Raw genomic sequence first — 19843 nt, 5'->3', positions numbered from 1 at the left:
GCATAGTTGTTAGAGAGCTTATACTAACAACACGTACCAAATTTCAGCTGGATCGGGTGAGGTTTGCTCCTCCAAGAGACTCCGCAAGGCAAATCTGAGCGTCGGTTTATATGGAGGCTACACGTAAAAGTGGTCCGATATGGCCCATCAATAACAACTATTTGTGCCAAGTTTCAAGTCGATAGCTTGTTTCATTCGGAAGTTAGCGTGATTTCAACAGACGGACGGACGGACATGCTCAGATCGACTCAGAACTTCACCACGACCCAGAATATACATATATACTTTATGGATTTTTACAGTAATGATGTGTTACAAATGGAATGGCAAAGTTAATATACCCTCATCTTATGGTGGAGGGTACATGGATGAAAAAGACTGTTTTTCATATGTTTGGCTATAAACATTATATGTTTGGAACACAAATTTTTAAACACAATATTTTTGAGTGCAAGCATATAATGTTCATAAACTAGCATAACATGTTTGGGACATATATGTTAATATGTTAGAACATATTATGTTTGGGACATAAAATGTTTGTAAATATAATATGCTTGGATGCAAACATATATTAATTTAGAAATAGCCTATAAACATATATGTGTTTAGTAGCTTGGAGCGCTATTTAACAGGGAGCGATATTGAATTAAGTTGGTGGTTGTTGCTTGTTATTACAAAATTAACATTTTATTTTTCCTTGGGCAATTGATCAGTGTGGTCCGTTGTTCGAATCCCCGTCCTGCAGGTAAAATTAAAATAAAAAAAATCATACAATTGAATAATTTCTTCTACAATGTTTGTATTACAGAAAAAGGTGCTAAGAACTAAAAAATCTCGTGGAAGTGAGAAAGATGTGGGGGAATATACAATTGGGCAGAAACAAAATTTTGAGCATTCAGGTCGAAAACCTATGTTGTTAGCACCTATATTACCTGTTTATTTTCATAATTCATTATGATTGTAAATATATAAATAAATAAATAAAATTTTGAGCACAATATTGTTTGGGAGAATTTTTTTCAAACATATTATATATTGGAAGAGATCAAACATATAAATGTTTGGGCAATACCCAAAAATGTATATGCTTGAAGCAAAATATGTTTGGGAGTATATGTTACAGAAGCGATTTTTTGTGAGCGTGTATACAAATTTGACAACATTTTCCACAGAAATAAAAATTTTGTCGAAATTTCCCAAAGAAATGAAATTTTGACAAAAATTTCTATTGACATAAATTTTTGAAAAATTTCCATTAGAAATAAAATTTCGACAAAATTTTTGTATAGAAATAATAGTTTGCAAAATAATTTTTTTTGGTAGTTTTTGGTAACATTTTCTTCAAAATTTTGTAAATTATTTTTGGCTCGAGAGGTAACTGTGATCTGGAAGCCGAAGAAGCCAATTCGGGAGACCGCACCCTCAAAAAAAAATCGCTTCTCTAACATATGTTCCAAACATATTTTGCAGGAAGCACATATATATTATTGGATACTGCCGAAACATTAATATGTTTGTTTTATGTGAGCATATTATATGTTTGGAAGCATCTTGAGTCCAAAAATAGTATATGCTTGGAAGAATTCCTCAAAGAAGATTGTGCTCATTCCCTCACATAATTTTCACTTCCACGAAATTTTTGAGTTCTTCGCATCTTTTTCTGTAATACAAATATGCTGTTTTTTTTTCAAATGTCTATTCTCTTGTTTCCGAATGTCTATTCTCTTTATTCCGAATACTCATTCTAATATTCAAATTAAATAATATTTAGACTTAAGCATATTACATTTTTGGCCTTATCATGAAACAGTTTTCCGAAACTACATACAAGCGGTTTCACAGAAATTGCTCTCATTTCATTCTCGCTGTGTTATGTTGATATCTTTTTATTCAACCCTCTCGGTTTCCATCTCTATTTATTTCTCTATACTAACTCTCTATCTTTCTCTCTCTATCGCTCTCTGAATAAAGTATCACAACATATATATGTTTACTCGAAATTTGTAAATTTATATATGTATACATTCACACATATTATTTTTATGAAATATTCATGCCCCAAACATAATATATTCTAACATATTGACATATGTGTCCCAAACATTTTGTGTTGGTCTAGGAACATTACATGTTTGCACTTAAATATATTGTGTTTAAAAATTGTGCCCGAAACACATTTTGTTTATATCGGAACATATGAAAAACATATTTTTCTAACAGTGCGGTATTTATAGGGGGGCTATACCTAAACATTCATTGATATAACGAAATTTTTCGTTATTATAACGAATTTTCTGTTAGTCAATGAAACATTTCGTACTATTTACGAACATTTTCATTGTCTTAATGGAAATGTTTCGTTGTATCGATGAAAAATTTTCGTTGGCTCAATTTTTTAATTTTTAATTTAATTTTCTTTGTTTGTTTGCTTATTTATTGATACAAAATCCCGATATACGCTTAAATAGAAATGTTTGTGGAACACCTTCAATTTTGTTTTTGCTGGGTTACTCACCTGACTGTTCTTTATAACCGTGTTCGACTTTATTTTCTATTGAAGTAGCACAAAACACCCAGTAACCCTGTTCAAACCAAATGAATAGTCGAATGAATGAGTTTAAGATGGCTCACCACCTACATTTCATAGGATTTCTAGTGTTTTCCTACATTTGTGTTTGCTTTTCTCGTTGCTTGTTGCCTAAAGGATCCACACACTTAAATGTGTGTAATACCGAAAAAGAGGAAATGGAAATGTCATGTAAAATTTTTGAAATGTTTACACGTTTACGCCAAAAAGGATGCTTCATGTGTACTACTTATATCTATTTGTATGTGTGTGTTGAGTGCCTGAATACATCTCTCAGTGTGGGTGTATGATTTTCTTTTGTAGGCGATACCACCATCACTATGTTACTAGCCCTCTAGCAAAACGTAAGGATTTCAAATTTAAATGATTAGTTTTTTTTTCTCCGAGATTTTAATTTATTGCATAAATTCCAAAGTTACTTCTATTAAGCTAAGTGCAAACAACAATTTGTTGTCAGTTTTGTAATCAACAAAAAGTTGTGGCTGTTTAGAATTTGTTTCTAAATAGTGTGGTGAAATGAAAATTGGAATTTGAAAACTAACTTAATAGAAAACGTTTTCTTATTCTATGCATATACAATTATAAATGTAATGAATTTTTAATCCATTCTACTATTTTTTTTTTATACCCACCACCATAGAATGGTGACGGGGGTATAATAAGTTTGTCATTCCGTTTGTAACGCATCGAAATATCGATTTCCGACTATATAAAGTATATATATTCTTGATCAGGGAGAAATTCTAAGACGATATAACGATGTCCGTCTCTCCGTCTGTCTGTCTGTCTGTCTGTCTGTCTGTCTGTCTGTCTGTTGTAATCACGCTACAGTCTTCAATAATGAAGCAATTGTGCTGAAATTTTGCACAAACTCGTCTTTTGTCTGCAGGCAGGTCAAGTTCGAAGATGGGCTGTATCGGTCCAGGTTTTGATATAGTCCCCATATAAACCGACCTCCCGATTTGGGGTCTTGGGCTTATAGAAACCGTAGTTTTTATCCAATTTGCCTGAAATTTGAAATCTGGAGGTATTTTGTGACCGTAAAGAGGTGTGCCAAAAATGGTGAGTATCGGTCCACGTTTTGGCATAGCCCCCATATAGACCGATCTCCCGATTTTACTTCTTGGGCTTATAGAAACCGCAGTTTTTATTCAATTTACCTGAAATTGGAAATCTATAGGTATTGTCGGACCACAAATACGTGTGCCGAAAATTGTGAGTATTGGTCCATATTTTGGTATAGCCCCCATATAGACCCATCTCCCGATTTTACTTCTTTGGCTTATAGAAATCGCAGTTTTTATTCAATTTACCGGAAATTAGAAATCTATAGGTATTGTAGGACCACAAATACGTGTGCCAAAAATTGTGAGTATCGGTCCATATTTTGGTATAGCCCCCATATAGACCGATCTCCCGGTTTTACTTCTTGGGCTTATAGAAACCGCAGTTTTTATTTAATTTACCTGAAAATGGAAATCTAGAGGTATTGTAGGACCACAAATACGTGTGCCAAAAATTGTGAGTATCGGTCCATATTTTGGTATAGCCCCCATAAAGACCCATCTCCCGATTTTACTTCTTTGGCTTATAGAAATCGCAGTTTTTATTCAATTTACCGGAAATTGGAAATCTAGAGGTATTGTAGGACCACAAATACGTGTGCCAAAAATTGTGAGTATCGGTCCATGTTTTGGTATGTTCCCCATATAAAACGACCTCCCGATTTGGGGTCTTGGGCTTATAGAAACCTTATTTTTTATCCAATTTGTCTGAAATTGGAAATCTAGAGGTATTTTAGGACCATAAAGAAGTGTGCCGAAAATGGTGAGGATCGGTCCATATTTTGGTATAGCCCCCATATAGACCGATTTCCCGATTTTACTTCTTGGGCTTCTAGAATCCGAAGTGTTTATCCTATTTGCCTGAAATTGGAAATCTAGAGGTATTTTCGGGTCATAAAGAGGTGTGCATAAAACGGTGAGTATCGGTCCATATTTCAGTATAGCCCCCATAAGAACGATCTCCCGATTTAACTCCTTGGGTTTCTAGAAACCGTAGTTTTTATCTGATTTGCCTGAAATTGTAAATATTCTGGTATTTTAGGGTCACAAAAACGTGTATCGGATTAGGTTTTTATAGGTCCATTTGGTAATGCCTCCATATAGACCGACTTCACTTCTTGAGGGTGTAGAAGGCGCACTGATGATGAAAATTGCTTGAAACTCAATGTAAAATTTCCAGATTTTACTTCTACAGATTTAAGATTTCAAATCAAGACGTTATTTTATAATTTTCTTGCACACTTACAAGAGATGTTAATGATTCCTGTAAAACTCAAACAAAAATGGTTCTTATAAATCCAGAATCTGATATAGTCCTCATGGATGAAATCTTTAAATTTATCTTCGGGAAGTGTCCTCAAGTCCTCAAGCCCTCCTGAAATTTCAAAGGAAACCCTAATATTTGGTTCATGGTGGTGGGTATTTAAGATTCGGCCCGGCCGAACTTACTGCTGTATATACTTGTTTAAGTTTATTCTTGTGTAAATTCAAAATTAAAATGCTATTTTATGTTGACTTTTTTCAATCAGCATTATATCCTCAACCGTCAAGTGGGACAGTATAAGTTTGATATTAATTATACCCACCACCATAGAATGGTGACGGGGGTAGAATAAAAATTTATAACGCATCGAAATATCGATTTCCGACCATATAAAGTATATATATTCTTGATCAGGGAGAAATTCTAAGACTATATAAGCATGTCCGTCTGTCTGTCTGTCTGTATATAATGGCGCTATCATCCTGAAATTTGGCACAGATTCGTCTTTTGTTTGCAGGCAGGTCAAGTTCGAAGATAGGCTATATCGGTCCAAGTTTTGATATAGTCCCCATATAAACCGACCTCCCGATTTGGGGTCTTGGGCTTATAAAAAACTGTAGTTTTTATCCAATTTGCCTGAAATTGGAAATCTAGAGGTATTTTAGGACCATCACGAAAATGGTGCCTATCGGTCCATGTTTTGGTATAGCCCCCATATGAACCGATTTCCTGATTTTGCTTCTTGGGCGTCTATAAAATTTATTTTCTATCCGATTTGCCTGAAATTGGTATTCTAGGACCATAAAGAGGTGTGCCGAAAATTGAGAGTATCAGTCCATGTTTTCATATAGCCCCCATATAGACCGATCTCCCGATTTTACTTCTTTGGCTTCTAGAATCCGTAGTTTTAATCCAATTTACCTGAATTTTGAAATCTAGAGGTACTCTAGGACCCTAAAGACGTGTGCCGAAAATGGTGAGTATCGGTCTATGTTTTGATATAGCCCCCATATAGACCGATCTCCCGATTTTACTTCTTGGGCCTCTAGAATCCGTAATTTTTACCCAATTTGCCTGAAATTTGAAATCTAGAGGTATTCTAGGACCCTAAAGACGTGTGCCGAAAATGGTGAGTACCGGTCCATGTTTTTATATAGCCACCATATAGACCGATCGCCCGATTTTGCTTCTAGGTCTTCTAGAATCCGTAATTTTTACCCAATTTGCCTCAAATCGGAAATCTAGACGTAATCTAGGACCTTAAAGAGGTGTACCGAAAATGGTGAGTATCGGTCCATGTTTTGATATAGCCCCCATATAGACCGATCTCCCGATTTTACTTCTTGGGCTTCTAGAATCCGTAGTTTTTATCCAATTTGCCTAAAATTTGAAATCTCAAAGTCCATGCCAAATTCATCGCTTCTGCGCCAATTTTGCACCGCTTCCGGATCCAAAAAGAATATTTTCACTAGTTTTTAGGCGACGCTTTTTTTGCTGGATGGTGTTAGTGTATGGTCTCTAACAACCACGCAAAAATTGGTCTATATCCAAACAACCATGACAAAATTGGTCCATATCGGTCTATAAATATATATAGCCGCCATATAAACCGAAGTCCAAATTTGGTTTTGGAGCCCTTTGGAGGAGCAAATTTCATCCGATTCAGTTGAAATTTTGCATTTTATGTAAGTATATGGACACTAGTCCATATCGGTTCATAATTAAATATAGCTATATATAAACCGATCCCCACAATTGGCCTCCGGAGCCTCTTGGAGGAGCAAAATTCTTCCGATCCGGTCAAAAATCATTACAAAATAAATAAATATATATATATATATATATATATATATATATATATATATATATATATATATATATATATATATATATATATATATATATATATATATATATATATATATATATATATATATATATATATTTATTTATTTTGTAATGATTTTTGACCGGATCGGAAGAATTTTGCTCCTCCAAGAGGCTCCGGAGGCCAATTGTGGGGATCGGTTTATATATAGCTATATTTAATTATGAACCGATATGGACTAGTGTCCATATACTTACATAAAATGCAAAATTTCAACTGAATCGGATGAAATTTGCTCCTCCAAAGGGCTCCAAAACCAAATTTGGACTTCGGTTTATATGGCGGCTATATATATTTATAGACCGATATGGACCAATTTATATATATATATATATATATATATATATATATATATATATATATATATATATATATATATATATATATATATATATATATATATATATATATATATATATATATATATATATATATATATATATATATATATATATATATATATATATATATATATATATATATATATATATATATATATATATATATATATATATATATATATATATATATATATATATATATATATATATATATATATATATATATATTTCAATATTAAAATTATCTGTCCAATGCACACAATAGTTGCAATTGACCATATGAGTATGCAACACATTTCACATTTACATAGATTGTCAATGTGTGTGTGAGTCTTTATTCAACCATTTTCCCGTTTCACATATATATCCTATATTTGTTTGCGACCAGTACTATATCCAATTGAATGAAAAATGAACTTTAATCTGTTTTTTTTTTGTTGTTGTTGCTTTCTCTTTTGTCATTGCAATCATTTGCAGGTACTCTCTACAAAATAGGCGATGTATTGCCCCAGGATACTGGCAATTGTCTGCAATGCATTTGCATTGATGGCTCGACTATAGATGATACTCCCCGTGTTACATGCAGTCCACATAATTGTCCGCCTCTGGTGTTGCCAGATCTATTCGATGCAACGGGCTATTAAATGGTAGTCCAGACAAAACAGAAAAACTGAATGTCAATGCCAGACGAGAAACTGCATAATCATCATCATCATCACCATCATCGTCATTACCAAAACCTTCAGCAATAGCATCCCCATTCCTGTCAATGGCATCAGCATCAAGCACAAAATGATTGTACAGCAAAAATCGCCAAAAATGTTATCCATCATATCCATGTCTCCCAAACGAGTGTCCTTCTATGGCCATCTATGAATACAGGAACGCCACTAGGACAAAATAGGATTGTCCTCCCCCAAACCTCTTTGCCCTCAGAAGAAAAAAACCAAAACCAAACAGTGAAATGAATGAGAAATGATCTTTAAGCCAAACAAAAAAGGTAAGTGCATGTGTAGGGGTTAATATGTTATGTGTGCAATCATATCCTAGTTTGTAGTTGCCTACGAGGCACATGGCTTTTATGCCATTCAATGAAATCCATAATTTATTGCAACCGTTTTTGTTGCACATTACTTGGTTTATTTCGTACAATTATACAAAGGAATTTTGATATGGAATATATTTGGATACATTTGAAAGTTATATAAATTCAATAAGGGAAATTCTTTAAATTATTACACTTTGTCTATTGTACACAATATTTAATAATTTAAAGAGCGATTTAAAAACATGCACAAATGGAAAAAAGTTCGGTGAGGCCGAATATTTTGTATCCTCCACCATAGGTTAGGTTAGGTTGCAACCCGATGTATCAGGCTTTTTTTTTCAATTTGTTTATTTATTTAATTATTTCTCATAAGTATAACTACCAATAAACAAAGTAGGTAAATATAGTACTTCAAATACACAGGCCGACATCGAACTCTCTATTTAGTACATCATATATATGTTTTCTACATTCATTCATTTTATCAATTACTTGTATGTTATAAAGTGTACATTGAAACTACTTAGACTATTTAGTCCATTGTGATACGACAGTGATGAAGTGCTGCCCGATTCCATATTAAGCTCAATGACAAGGGACCACATTTTTATAGCCGAGAAGCTTTATATTTTATAGAGAAGCTTTGAAACACTCAGAGATGTCACCAGCATTACTGAGGTGGGATAATCCACCGATGAAAAACTTTTTGGTGTTCGGTCGAAGCAATAATCGAACCCTCGACCTTGTGTATGCAAGGCGGGCATGCTGACCATTGCACCACATGGCTCTCTCCACCATAGATGGAGTACAAAGTTATACTAAAGACTGTCATCCATAATCGAAAAAAACTTGTGGCGACAGTTGACGATGAAAAATTATCTTAAAACTTTTAGACATTGTCTTCTAAATAGTCCATAGATAACAAGTAAGGAAAGTCTAAAGTCGGGAGGAACTGACTACCGGTTTGAAGTGAGCGTCAAAATACAAATGTCTCGATAGGGAACATTTGCTGTCAACGAGATCTTATTTGTTTTTATACCCTCCACCATAGGATGGGGGTATATTAACTTTGTTATTCCGTTTGTAACACATCGAAATATTGCTCTAAGACCCCATAAAATATATATATTCTGGGTCGTGGTGATATTCTGAGTCGATCTGAGCATGTCCATCCGTCCGTCTGTTGAAATCACGCTAACTTCCGAACGAAACAAGCTATCGACTTGAAACTTGACACATGTAGTTGTTATTGATGTAGGTCGGACGGTATTGCAAATGGACCATATCGGTCCACTTTTGCGTATCTTCTTTATTTGCAAATTCGTTTTCCGAATATTTGCGACCAATACAATTTAATTCCATTTCAAACATATATAATTTGTTCCTCATAAGGTTTCTAGCAGATCCGGAAAACGCTCCATGTCTCTCGCTATGCTTAATAGATTTGTAACATCTCGGATACCAGTCCATTCCTTAATATTGTCAAGCCATGTTAACTTTTTTTTTCCTCTAATGGGTTTTCCTTCAATTTTTATGCGGGTAATGTTTTGTAATAATTTATATTTTTGATTCCTCATAATATGTCCCAAATACGCAGCTTTTTTTTTGCGTATAGCCCCCATATAAACGGACCCCAAATTTGGCTTGCTATTGCTCTAAGAGAAACAAATTTCATCCGATCCGGCTGAAATTTGGTACATCGTGTTAGTATATGGTCTCTAACAACCATGCAAAAATTGGTCCACATCGGTCCATAATTCCATATAGACCCATATAAACCGATCCCCCGATTTGGCTTGCGGACCCCTAAGAGAAGCAAATTTCATCCGATCCGGTTGAAATTTGGTACATGATGTTCGTATATGGTCTCTAACAACCATGCAAAAATTGGTCCAAATCGGTCCATAATTATATATAGCCCCCATATAAACCGATCCCCCGATTTGGCTTGTGGAGCCTCTAAGAGAAGCAAATTTCATCCGATCCGGCTGAAATTTGGTACATGGTGTTCGTATATAGTCTCTAATGACCATGCAAAAATTGGTCCACATCGGTCGATAATTTTATATAGCCCCCATATAAACCGATCACCAGATTTGACCTCTGGAGCCTCTTGGAAGACCGAAATTCATCTGTTTAAGTTGAAATTTGGTACGTGGTGTTAATATATGGCCTCAAACACCCATGCAAAAATTGGTCGAAATCGGTCAATAATTATATATAGGCACCATATATACCGATCCCCAGATTTGACCTCCGGAGCCCATTGGAAGAGCAAAATTCATCCGATTCGGTTGAAATTTGGTACGTGGTGTAAGTATATGGTATCCAACAACCATGCAGGAATTGGTTCATATCAGTCCATAATTATATATAGCCCCCATATAAACCGATCGCCAGATTTGACCTCTAGTGCCTTTTGGAGAAGCAAAATTCATCCGATCTGGTTGAAATTTGGTACGTGGTGATAGTATATGATATTTAACAACAACGATATAAGCGACCCCCATATTTCAATTGTGGCTCTGTACGTACCGTGCAAAAGTCCATGTCGATTCGTAATTATTTATAGACTTACATATACATAACATTTTTGTCTAATATATATCACGTATGGAATAACTCACAATCTAGAAAACATAAGATTCGGCCTGGCCGAACTTACGGCGGTATATACTTGTTTTTTTTTTTTTTATACATCAATTCCAAAGATTATAGATTTGAGGAAGAGGAGATTGGCTTGCGTCATACCAAATGTTACATTTACCAGATTAGTTTAATACATGTTTGTAATCTTTTAGTTGTTTTTCGTTTTTATTTTTTTAATGAAAAATTTAATTTTTTTTTAAATTTTTAAAACAATGTTAAATTTCAGGCAACAAAAAAAATATATTTTCCCCTTTATGGAAATTTATTTCGTGCACTTAATTTCTTTTTATTTGCATTTTAATGCTATGTCAATACTTGTCGTATTGTTGCCAGGTTAGGGGTTTCCCCCCAAATTTAGGGGGCTTTTTCACGTTTAGGGAGATTTTTAGGAGTAAAATTTATTTGGGGGATTTTTGGGTGTAAAAAATTATTTCAGACCTTATAAAGTGGAGTAATTTTCAAGCAAATTCGGAACAATTCTAGCATGAGTTATGAGAAAAAAGATGCGGAAAGTAAACAAGAAGATCCTAAATACAAACAAGTATCCAATAGCATTATTTTCGTTATCTTTTTTAAACTCTTCTGTTGAAAGGGCATTTTTAATATTTGACAAAATTAAAAACAATCGTATTTTAACTTAGCAGCTGAAAGCTTTTTAAGAGTAAGCCCGCTTTTTAAATTGATATATATATATTGTATTATTACATCCATAGAAAAAATAATTTCCTCAGGGATGAAATTTTAAACAAACGAAAATCTCTTTTGTTTTAAAGTATTTTCTTAAATGGCAAATTTTATTTTTTATTTACTTCAAACGAAAAAAAATTTTAGCATCAAAAGAAAACTTAGTTTTTCTAAAATTTCGTTTCTCAGGAAAGAACTCTTCTTTCAGGATATATATTTGTGTTATATTTAATTTTTAAAGTGTATCACTACAGGATTTTTCAGAATATAATTTTCAGAATATAAAAGACCATTTTTGTACTTTTATATTCTGAAATTTTTTGGGGGTTTTTGAAAAAAGCTTAGACCAATTTAGGGTTTTTTTCTTAAGATTTGGGGCGAAGAATCAAAAATCACCTGGCAACACTGTCGTATACGCGTTTGGTTCGAGTATTAAACTAATGTGGTAAATGGTTTGATGTGCTCAGTAGCCATTCTCCCATCTTCCTCTTCTATAATCTTTGATCAAGTCATTGAACAGACAACATCATATTCTTTTTATCGTGTTAAAAATGTCGAATTTTGTACCAGAAAGTGATGATTTGCGGAAAGCATTAATTTTTGTGTTTTCATTTGAAGAAACGTGCTGCAGAGTCACATCAAATGCTTGTCGAGGCATATGGTGATCATGCTCTGTCAGAAGTAACATGCAAAAGGTGGTTTCGACGCTTGAGAAATAATGATTGTGTGTGATGTGAGAAATGAAGAACGTGGAAGACCACCAAAAAATTTTGAAGACATCGAATTGCAAACGATATTTGATGGATATGACACTTTGAGTCAAAAACAAATGGCAGCAATATTAAATGTTGCACAACAAACAATTTCTGACCGTCTCAAAGCTCTGGGAAAGATCAAAAGTGTCAAAAGGTCTATATGGGGGCCAAACCAAAACATGGACCGATACTTACCATTTGCGGTACACGTATTTGTGGTCCTAAAATACCCCTAGAATTCCAATTTCAGACAAATTGCATAAAAACTACGGATTCTAGAAGCCCAAAAAATAAAATCGGGAGATCGGTCTATATGGGGACTATACCAAATCATGGACCGATACATACCATTTCCAGCACAACTATTTGTGGTCCTAAAATATCCCTAGATTTTCAATTTTAGGCAATCGTAGATACGGTTTCTATAAGCCTGAGACCCTAAATCGGGGGATCATATATAGCCCATCTTCGAACTTGGCCTGCGTGCAGACAAAAGACGAATCTGTGAAAAACAGACAGAGAGACGGACATGCTTATATCGTCTTACAATTTCTCTCTGATCAAGATGTGTTACAAACGGAATGACAAATTTATTATACCCCCATTACCATTCTATGGTGGTGTATAAAAATACTTGTGAAATTTTGCTTCAAAGACACGAAAGAAAATCGGTTTTGCATCGGATTGTAACTGGTGATGAAAAATGGATTTATTTTAAGAATCCTAAAAAAAAGTCATGGTGTGGTCGAGTGGCATTTTTGTGTGGGTGAGTTGCTCATATTTGGATGATTTGACATCGAATTTGTTCACTCAATTGCTTATAACTTTGTCATTTTTCGGTCGTTTTTTATACCCAAAACCACATAGTGGTCATTATACCCTAAACCACATACACAGATAAAAATAAGTTTGAGAACCAATAACTTTTGTTGGAAAACCAATAACAAAATTTGTTAATTTTCCTGCAACAAACTAATTTGTACTTTTAATAACCATTATTACAAAAAAGTTGTTAGCAATCGATACCATCAGAAGGCGACAAATAATTTGTGTTCTCAATAACATAATTTGTAAGTAATTTGTTGAGCTTCCAACAGTACAAAATATTTGTTGTTGAACGTTACGTTTAATCCTCAACAAATATTTTTGAATTTGAACGAAAAAATTTGTATGTGGTTTGTTGGAGTCTATCAATGACCTGTAACAAATTTATTGGTGTATTGACAAAATGTAAATGTATGACGATTTTAAATTTGAGTAGTCCAGGGTCTAGCAAGCATTTTGACAACATTTTGCCCAGTGATATATATTCTAGTTAATTAGAATCGCAATAATTCTAATCCCGATATTAAAATGGTTTTATTAATTATCTCATAAAACAAACACATTTAAGAAACTACCAAATTGAAAAATATAAATTTTTCACAGACATTTATAAATGCTTTTCTGTATTCTCTGATGAATGAGCTCTTTGCTTGCTATCATACACGTGCATGTGCTCATACTCATTTTGTTCTAACGGTATTCTTCGTATACTTCTTTTAGCTTTCGTACATGTTCTCAGCGATGTGCGCGTAACCAGTCTTGTATTTTTGTTTTTGTTTTCATATCGATAGCAGTCAACTATTTTCGCAACAAAACAATTTGTTGAAAATTCAGAATATTTCTATTATTTCCTCTGTCAAGCATCTACAAACACATTTCAACAACAAATGCCTCATATTCAATAGACAAATTTATTGAGCATCAGCAGATTTTACATACAAATAAAGCTGTTAATATTTATTTGCAGTTATTTTTTTGTGTGTAGTGGTAGAATTTTGACAAAATTTTCGATAGAAATAAAATGTTGACAAAATTTTCGATGGAAATAAAATGTTGACAAAAATAATACCCCACAAGTGCTTATGATTACTAATTCAGTCAGGGTCGGCTCGCCCGATTTTCTACTTTACTCACTTGTTTTTTTTTATAATATATTAGGCCCCGGCTGAGTTTAGATTTTCATTACTTGTTATACCCTAAACCACACAATGGTTAGGGTTTAATAACCCAGCAAAAAAGCGTCGCCAAAAATGTAATGAACATTTTCATTTTGGATCCGGAAGTGGTGCAAAATTAACGCAGAAGCGATGAATTTAACATAGGTTTGTCATAGCACGGAAGTCCTCCATTTCAACAGCCGTTGCACTGAATTTGCATCACTTCTTAAGGTGTGAGGTGAATTCAATATTTTGGATGTAAATTAAAAAATTCTGTGATATTTTGTCAAATGAATAATTTTTATAATTTTTTATAGTTTTTAATGGATTTTGAGCTCAAGGACGAACGCTATTGAATTTGGAAGAAATCGGATCAAATTTAGATATAGCTCCCATATATATATGTATCACCCGATTTCGACAAATGGGGTCACGTTGCACTCTTTTACAAACCGATCGTCGCCAAATTAAGCACAAAATAATCTTCTGCACCATCCTTTAAGTCTGCAAAATTTCATTGAAATCGGTTCAGATTTAGCTATAGCTCCCATATATATGTACCGCCCGATTTTCTAAATTTGGCCATAAAACCATTATTTATCAACCGATCTTACTCAAATTTGGCTAAATATGATCTTCTATAGCACTAACTATATGTGGAAAAAATCATCGAAATCGGTTCAGATTTAGCTATAGCTCCCATATATATGTACCGCCCGATTTTTCTAAATTTGGCCATAAAACCCTTATTTATCAACCGATCTTACCCAAATTTGGCTAAATGTAGTCTTCTATAGCACTTACTATATGTGTAACAAATCATCGAAATCGGTTCAGATTTAGCTATAGCTCCCATATATATGCACCGCCCGGTTTTTCTAAATTTGGATATAAAACCCATATTTATCAATCGATCTCAAAGTTGGCTAAATGTAATCTTCTATATCACTAACTATATGTGCAAAAAATCATCGAAATCGGTTCAGATTTAGCGATATCTCCCATATATATGTACGCCCGATTTTTCTAAATTTGGATATAAAACCCTTATTTATTAACCGATAGTACCCAAAGTTGGCCAAATGTAATCTTCTGTAGAACTAACTGTATGTGCAAAATTTCATCGAAATCGGTTCAGATTGAGATATAGCTCCAATATATATAAGTATAGACCGATTTTCCCAAATTTGGCCATAGAACCCTTATTTATTAACCGATCTTACTCAAAGTTGGCTAGATCCAGTCCTCTATAGTACTAATGGTATGTGCAAAATTTTATCGAAATCGGTTCAGATGTAGATATAGCTCCTATATATGTATAACCCGATTTTGAAAAATTTGTCCCTAACAACTTTAAGATTGATTTGCACAAGCTAACATTTTGTGATAGTAATCAAACCTGCAAAATATTATGCAAATTTGTTCAGATTTACATATAGCTTCCATATATATACATCGCTCGATTTTCCCAAATTTAATGTACTAGCCGATCGTATTTATACGCCTTGGTCTCTTACATAAGAATATTGCTCGATTTTTACAAATTTGGATTTATTAACCACGCTAATTTAACGATTTTCTCTTTTTTAATAATGGGCTTAATATTAGTGGCATACTAAATCTGTAGGTGCAATATCAACTACAGGCAATGTTGCTAGATGTAGGGGAAATTCCCTATATGTAGGTTTTTTCTAATATTTAGCGTTTTGTAGGGACGTAGCGCCACAATGTAGGTTAGGTTAGGTATAGTGGCAGCCCGATGTATCAGGCTCACTTAGACTATTCAGTCCATTGTGGTACCACATTGGTGAACTTCTCACTTATCTCTGAGTGCTGCCCGATTCCATGTTAAGCTCAATGACAAGGGACCTCCTTTTTATAGCCGAGTCCGAACGGCGTTCCACATTGCAGTGAAACCACTTAGGGAAGCTTTGAAACCCTCAGAAATGTCACCAGCATTACTGAGGTGGGATAATCCACCGCTGAAAATCTTTTTGGTGTTCGGTCGAAGCAGGAATCGAACCCACGACCTTGTGTATGCAAGGCGGGCATGCTAACCATTGCACCACGGTGGCTCTAGAGGAGGAAATTAGAAGCCGACAAGGCTTGATCTTTAAAAAAAATGTGTGGTAACAACAGTTACCACTCGTCAAAAACAAAAAAAAAATCTAACAAAATGTTGAAAATTACCACAAATTACCACAAATCTACCATACAAAGATTTCTATAGAAATTTTTGCCAAAACTTTATTCCTGTAGAAAATTTTGTCAACATTTTAGTTCTATAGAAAATTTTGTCAAAATTGTATTTCTATAGATTTTTTTTTCAAAATATTATTTCTATGAAAAATTTTCTCAAAATTTTATTTGTATAGAATTTATTATCAAAATTTTATTTCTATAGAAAAATTTCTCAAAAAAAATTGTTTATAGAAACTTTTTCCAAAATTTTATTTTTATAGAGATTTAACAAAAAAAAAATACTATTTTTGGTAGAATTCTACCAACTGTGGCAACCGTGGTGGTAATACAAATTTATTTTCTAGGTTATATACGTTGCATTTTCATGTGTTAAGATAATAAAGTACTTATTATCTAAAAATTTTGTTTTGTTAAATTTGTTTAAATTTAACGAAAATATTGTAGGGAAAATTGTTTGGGAATGTATGGGAAAGTAGGGACCTTTTTTTTCTTGTAGGGTAAACCGAACATTTTCTCTGGCAAAGCTATAGTCAGATTGAGACAAAGCACCCATAAACATGTACCCCTTAATTTTCTTAAATATGCAACTGCGGTTTATCTCCCAGACCTATATCAATGTTACCTCACAAATGCTTATGATTACCAATTCAGTAAGGGTGGTTTAGGGTATGATATAGTCGGTCCTGCCCGACTTTCTACTTTACTTACTTGTTTCAAAATAAAATTTTTTGGTAGTTAAATTGTATTATTGTTTTCGAAATTCTGGAGGGTACATAAGAATCGACCTAGCCGAACTTTTAGTCGTATTTAATTGTTTTGTTTGTCTTAATAAAATAGCAATAATTTGAATAGCAAAAAATATACAAATAAAAAATATATAATAACAAACTTCTATATCTTTTTGTTCATTTCAGCATTCAACAATTGATGTATTTACGGATTTAAATATTACATAATTTTTCATGTCGTAATTCGAAATTGAGTGTTTCAAAATAAATCACATTTTATTTTCTCGTTTATTTTATTGCATAAAACAAAAACATAAAATTTTTATCAATAAATATCGCATATAAATCGGAAAAGTAAATAAAAACAAAAACAACTACAGTAATCCCATGTGGAATATGATATTTTTTACAAGTAGAAGTGACATGGTCAATAGTATTAATAATGCTTTTAAACATATTTAAATCCTTATGAATAAATAATCGTTCAATATAATCCTTTTGGCAATGTGATACAATATTGTTCTAACAACAAGCAATAGATTTAAATATTATACAAAAACCAATATAATCTCTACTAAATAGTTTGACAGTATTTATATTGTTCGTATTCTTCCTTTTTTTTTGTATATGTGCAGAAATTAAATTTTTTTATTGGTAATGCAAATTAAATCTACGGGATTTTTTTTTAAATATTTGAGAATTTATTAAAAAAAAATCAAACGAAGTCACTATGTTTTTATATCTTTCGGACAACATGTGGATACCGCAATGAATAAACGACTCTTTTAACACTTCCGCGAATCGACTCAGTTTCTGGCTTCCTCATAAGAACACTAACGCTGATTAACCATGTGATACGCCATCGATCGGAACAAGTGCTAATGAGAAGGATCAATGTCTGGTCTGTGTTTCCAAAAAATAACCATAATAATTTTTTCGCTTTTGATTGTCGCAGTGGAAGCACCAGTAACGGTGTGATACAAAAGACATTTTCTTTGTTGCCTTTCACTAATAGAAAAACGTACGCTCCAAAGTCGTGAACGGATGGTAACGAAATGAAAAGGAAATGTTCACGAAAATCGAAACGGAATGTTCACGGTTTCGTCTTGTTGATTCACTTTCATGAACGAATCATTTTGAAAAGTGAGTTTTTTCATGGATGTCGACGCAGGTACTCGTAAGCTTCGCGACACTTGACATATTGAAGTCCAAAAAACGTTTTACACTACAAAATGTTGACAAAACTTTATATGGAAATAAAATTTTATTTCTATAGAAATTTTTTTTTAATTTTATTTATATAGAAAGTTTTGTCAACATTGTATTTCTATAGAAAAATTTCTCATCATTTTATTTGTATAGAATATTTTGTCAAAATTTTGTTTCTATTTATAACTTCTTTTAGTTGGAGAGAAAATCTACCAAAACATCAATAATTCTATCAAACAGTAAAAAATCTACAACTTTTGGTAGAATTCTACCAACTGTGACAACCGTGATAACAAGCCCATGAAAATAAAATTTTGACAAAATTTACTATATAAATAAAATTTTGACAACATTTTCAATAGAGATAAAATGTTGAAAAAATTTACTATAGAAATAAAATTTTGACAAAATTTTTCTAAAGACATAGGTTAGGTTGGGTTAGGTTAGGTGGCAGCCTGATGTATCAGGCTCACTTAGACTATTAAGTCCATTGTGATACCACATTGTTGAACTTCTCTCTCATCACTAAGTGCTGCCCGATTCCATGTTAGGCTCAATGACAAGGACCTCCTTTTTATAGCCGAGTCCGTACGGCGTTCCACATGACAGTGAAACTACTTAGAGAAGCTTTGAAATCCCCAGAAATGTCACCAGCATTACTGAGGTGGGATAATCCATAATCGAAGCAGGAACCCACGACCTTGTGTATGCAAGGCAAGCATGCTAACCATTGCACCACGGTGGCTCCCATAAAACGTTGACAAAAATTTCTAAAGAAAAAAAAATTGACAAAATTCTCTATAGAATAAAATTTTGACAAAATTTTCTATTGAAATAAAATGTTGACAAAATATACATATATAGGAATAGAAATAAAATTTAAAAAAATTTTCTATAGAGATAAAATTTTGACAAAAATTTTCTATAGAAATAAAACTTGGACAAAATTTTCTGTAGAAATAAAATTTTAACAACATTTTCTATAAATATAAAATTTTGACAACATTTTCTATAGAAATAAAATTTCGAAAAAAAATCTCTATAGAACAAAAATTTTGACAAAATTAACTGTGGAAATAATATTTTGACAAAATTTTCTATAGACATAAAATTCTGACAACATTTTTCTATAGAAATAAAATTTTGCCAAAATTTTCTATAGAAATAAAATTTTGACAAAATTTACTATCTAACTAAAATTTTGACAACATTTTCTAAAACAAAAAACAAAATTTACTGTAGCAATAAAATTTTCAAAAACAAATCTCTATTAAACTAAAATTTTGACAAAATTTTTGTTAGAAATAAATTTCGACAAACTTTTTTTTAGAAATAAATTTTGACAAATTTTTTTTTAGAAATAAATTTTGACAAAATTTTTTTTAGAAATAAATTTTGACAAAATTTTATATAGAAATAAAATGTTGACAAAATATTCT

At 32.8% G+C, this 19843-nt stretch overlaps 1 protein-coding gene across 1 annotated transcript in view; it reads left to right on the top strand.

Annotated features, from left to right (window-relative positions):
- Positions 1–19178, top strand: part of LOC142240750 (uncharacterized) — a 163988-nt gene extending 144810 nt beyond the window's left edge. The window contains exons 7-8 of the mRNA XM_075312469.1: positions 7625–8147; positions 17382–19178. Coding sequence (XP_075168584.1) covers positions 7625–7791 — 167 coding nt within the window. The 3' untranslated portion in view covers positions 7792–8147; positions 17382–19178. The remainder of the gene's footprint in view (positions 1–7624; positions 8148–17381) is intronic.
- The last annotated feature ends 665 nt before the right edge of the window (positions 19179–19843 follow it).

This window comes from Haematobia irritans, chromosome 5 (assembly GCF_050003625.1).
Source record: "Haematobia irritans isolate KBUSLIRL chromosome 5, ASM5000362v1, whole genome shotgun sequence".
Classification (NCBI taxonomy): Eukaryota; Metazoa; Arthropoda; class Insecta; order Diptera; family Muscidae; genus Haematobia; species Haematobia irritans.
Note: the sequence above shows the minus strand (reverse complement) of the source record. Positions and strands in the feature narration are given on the sequence as shown.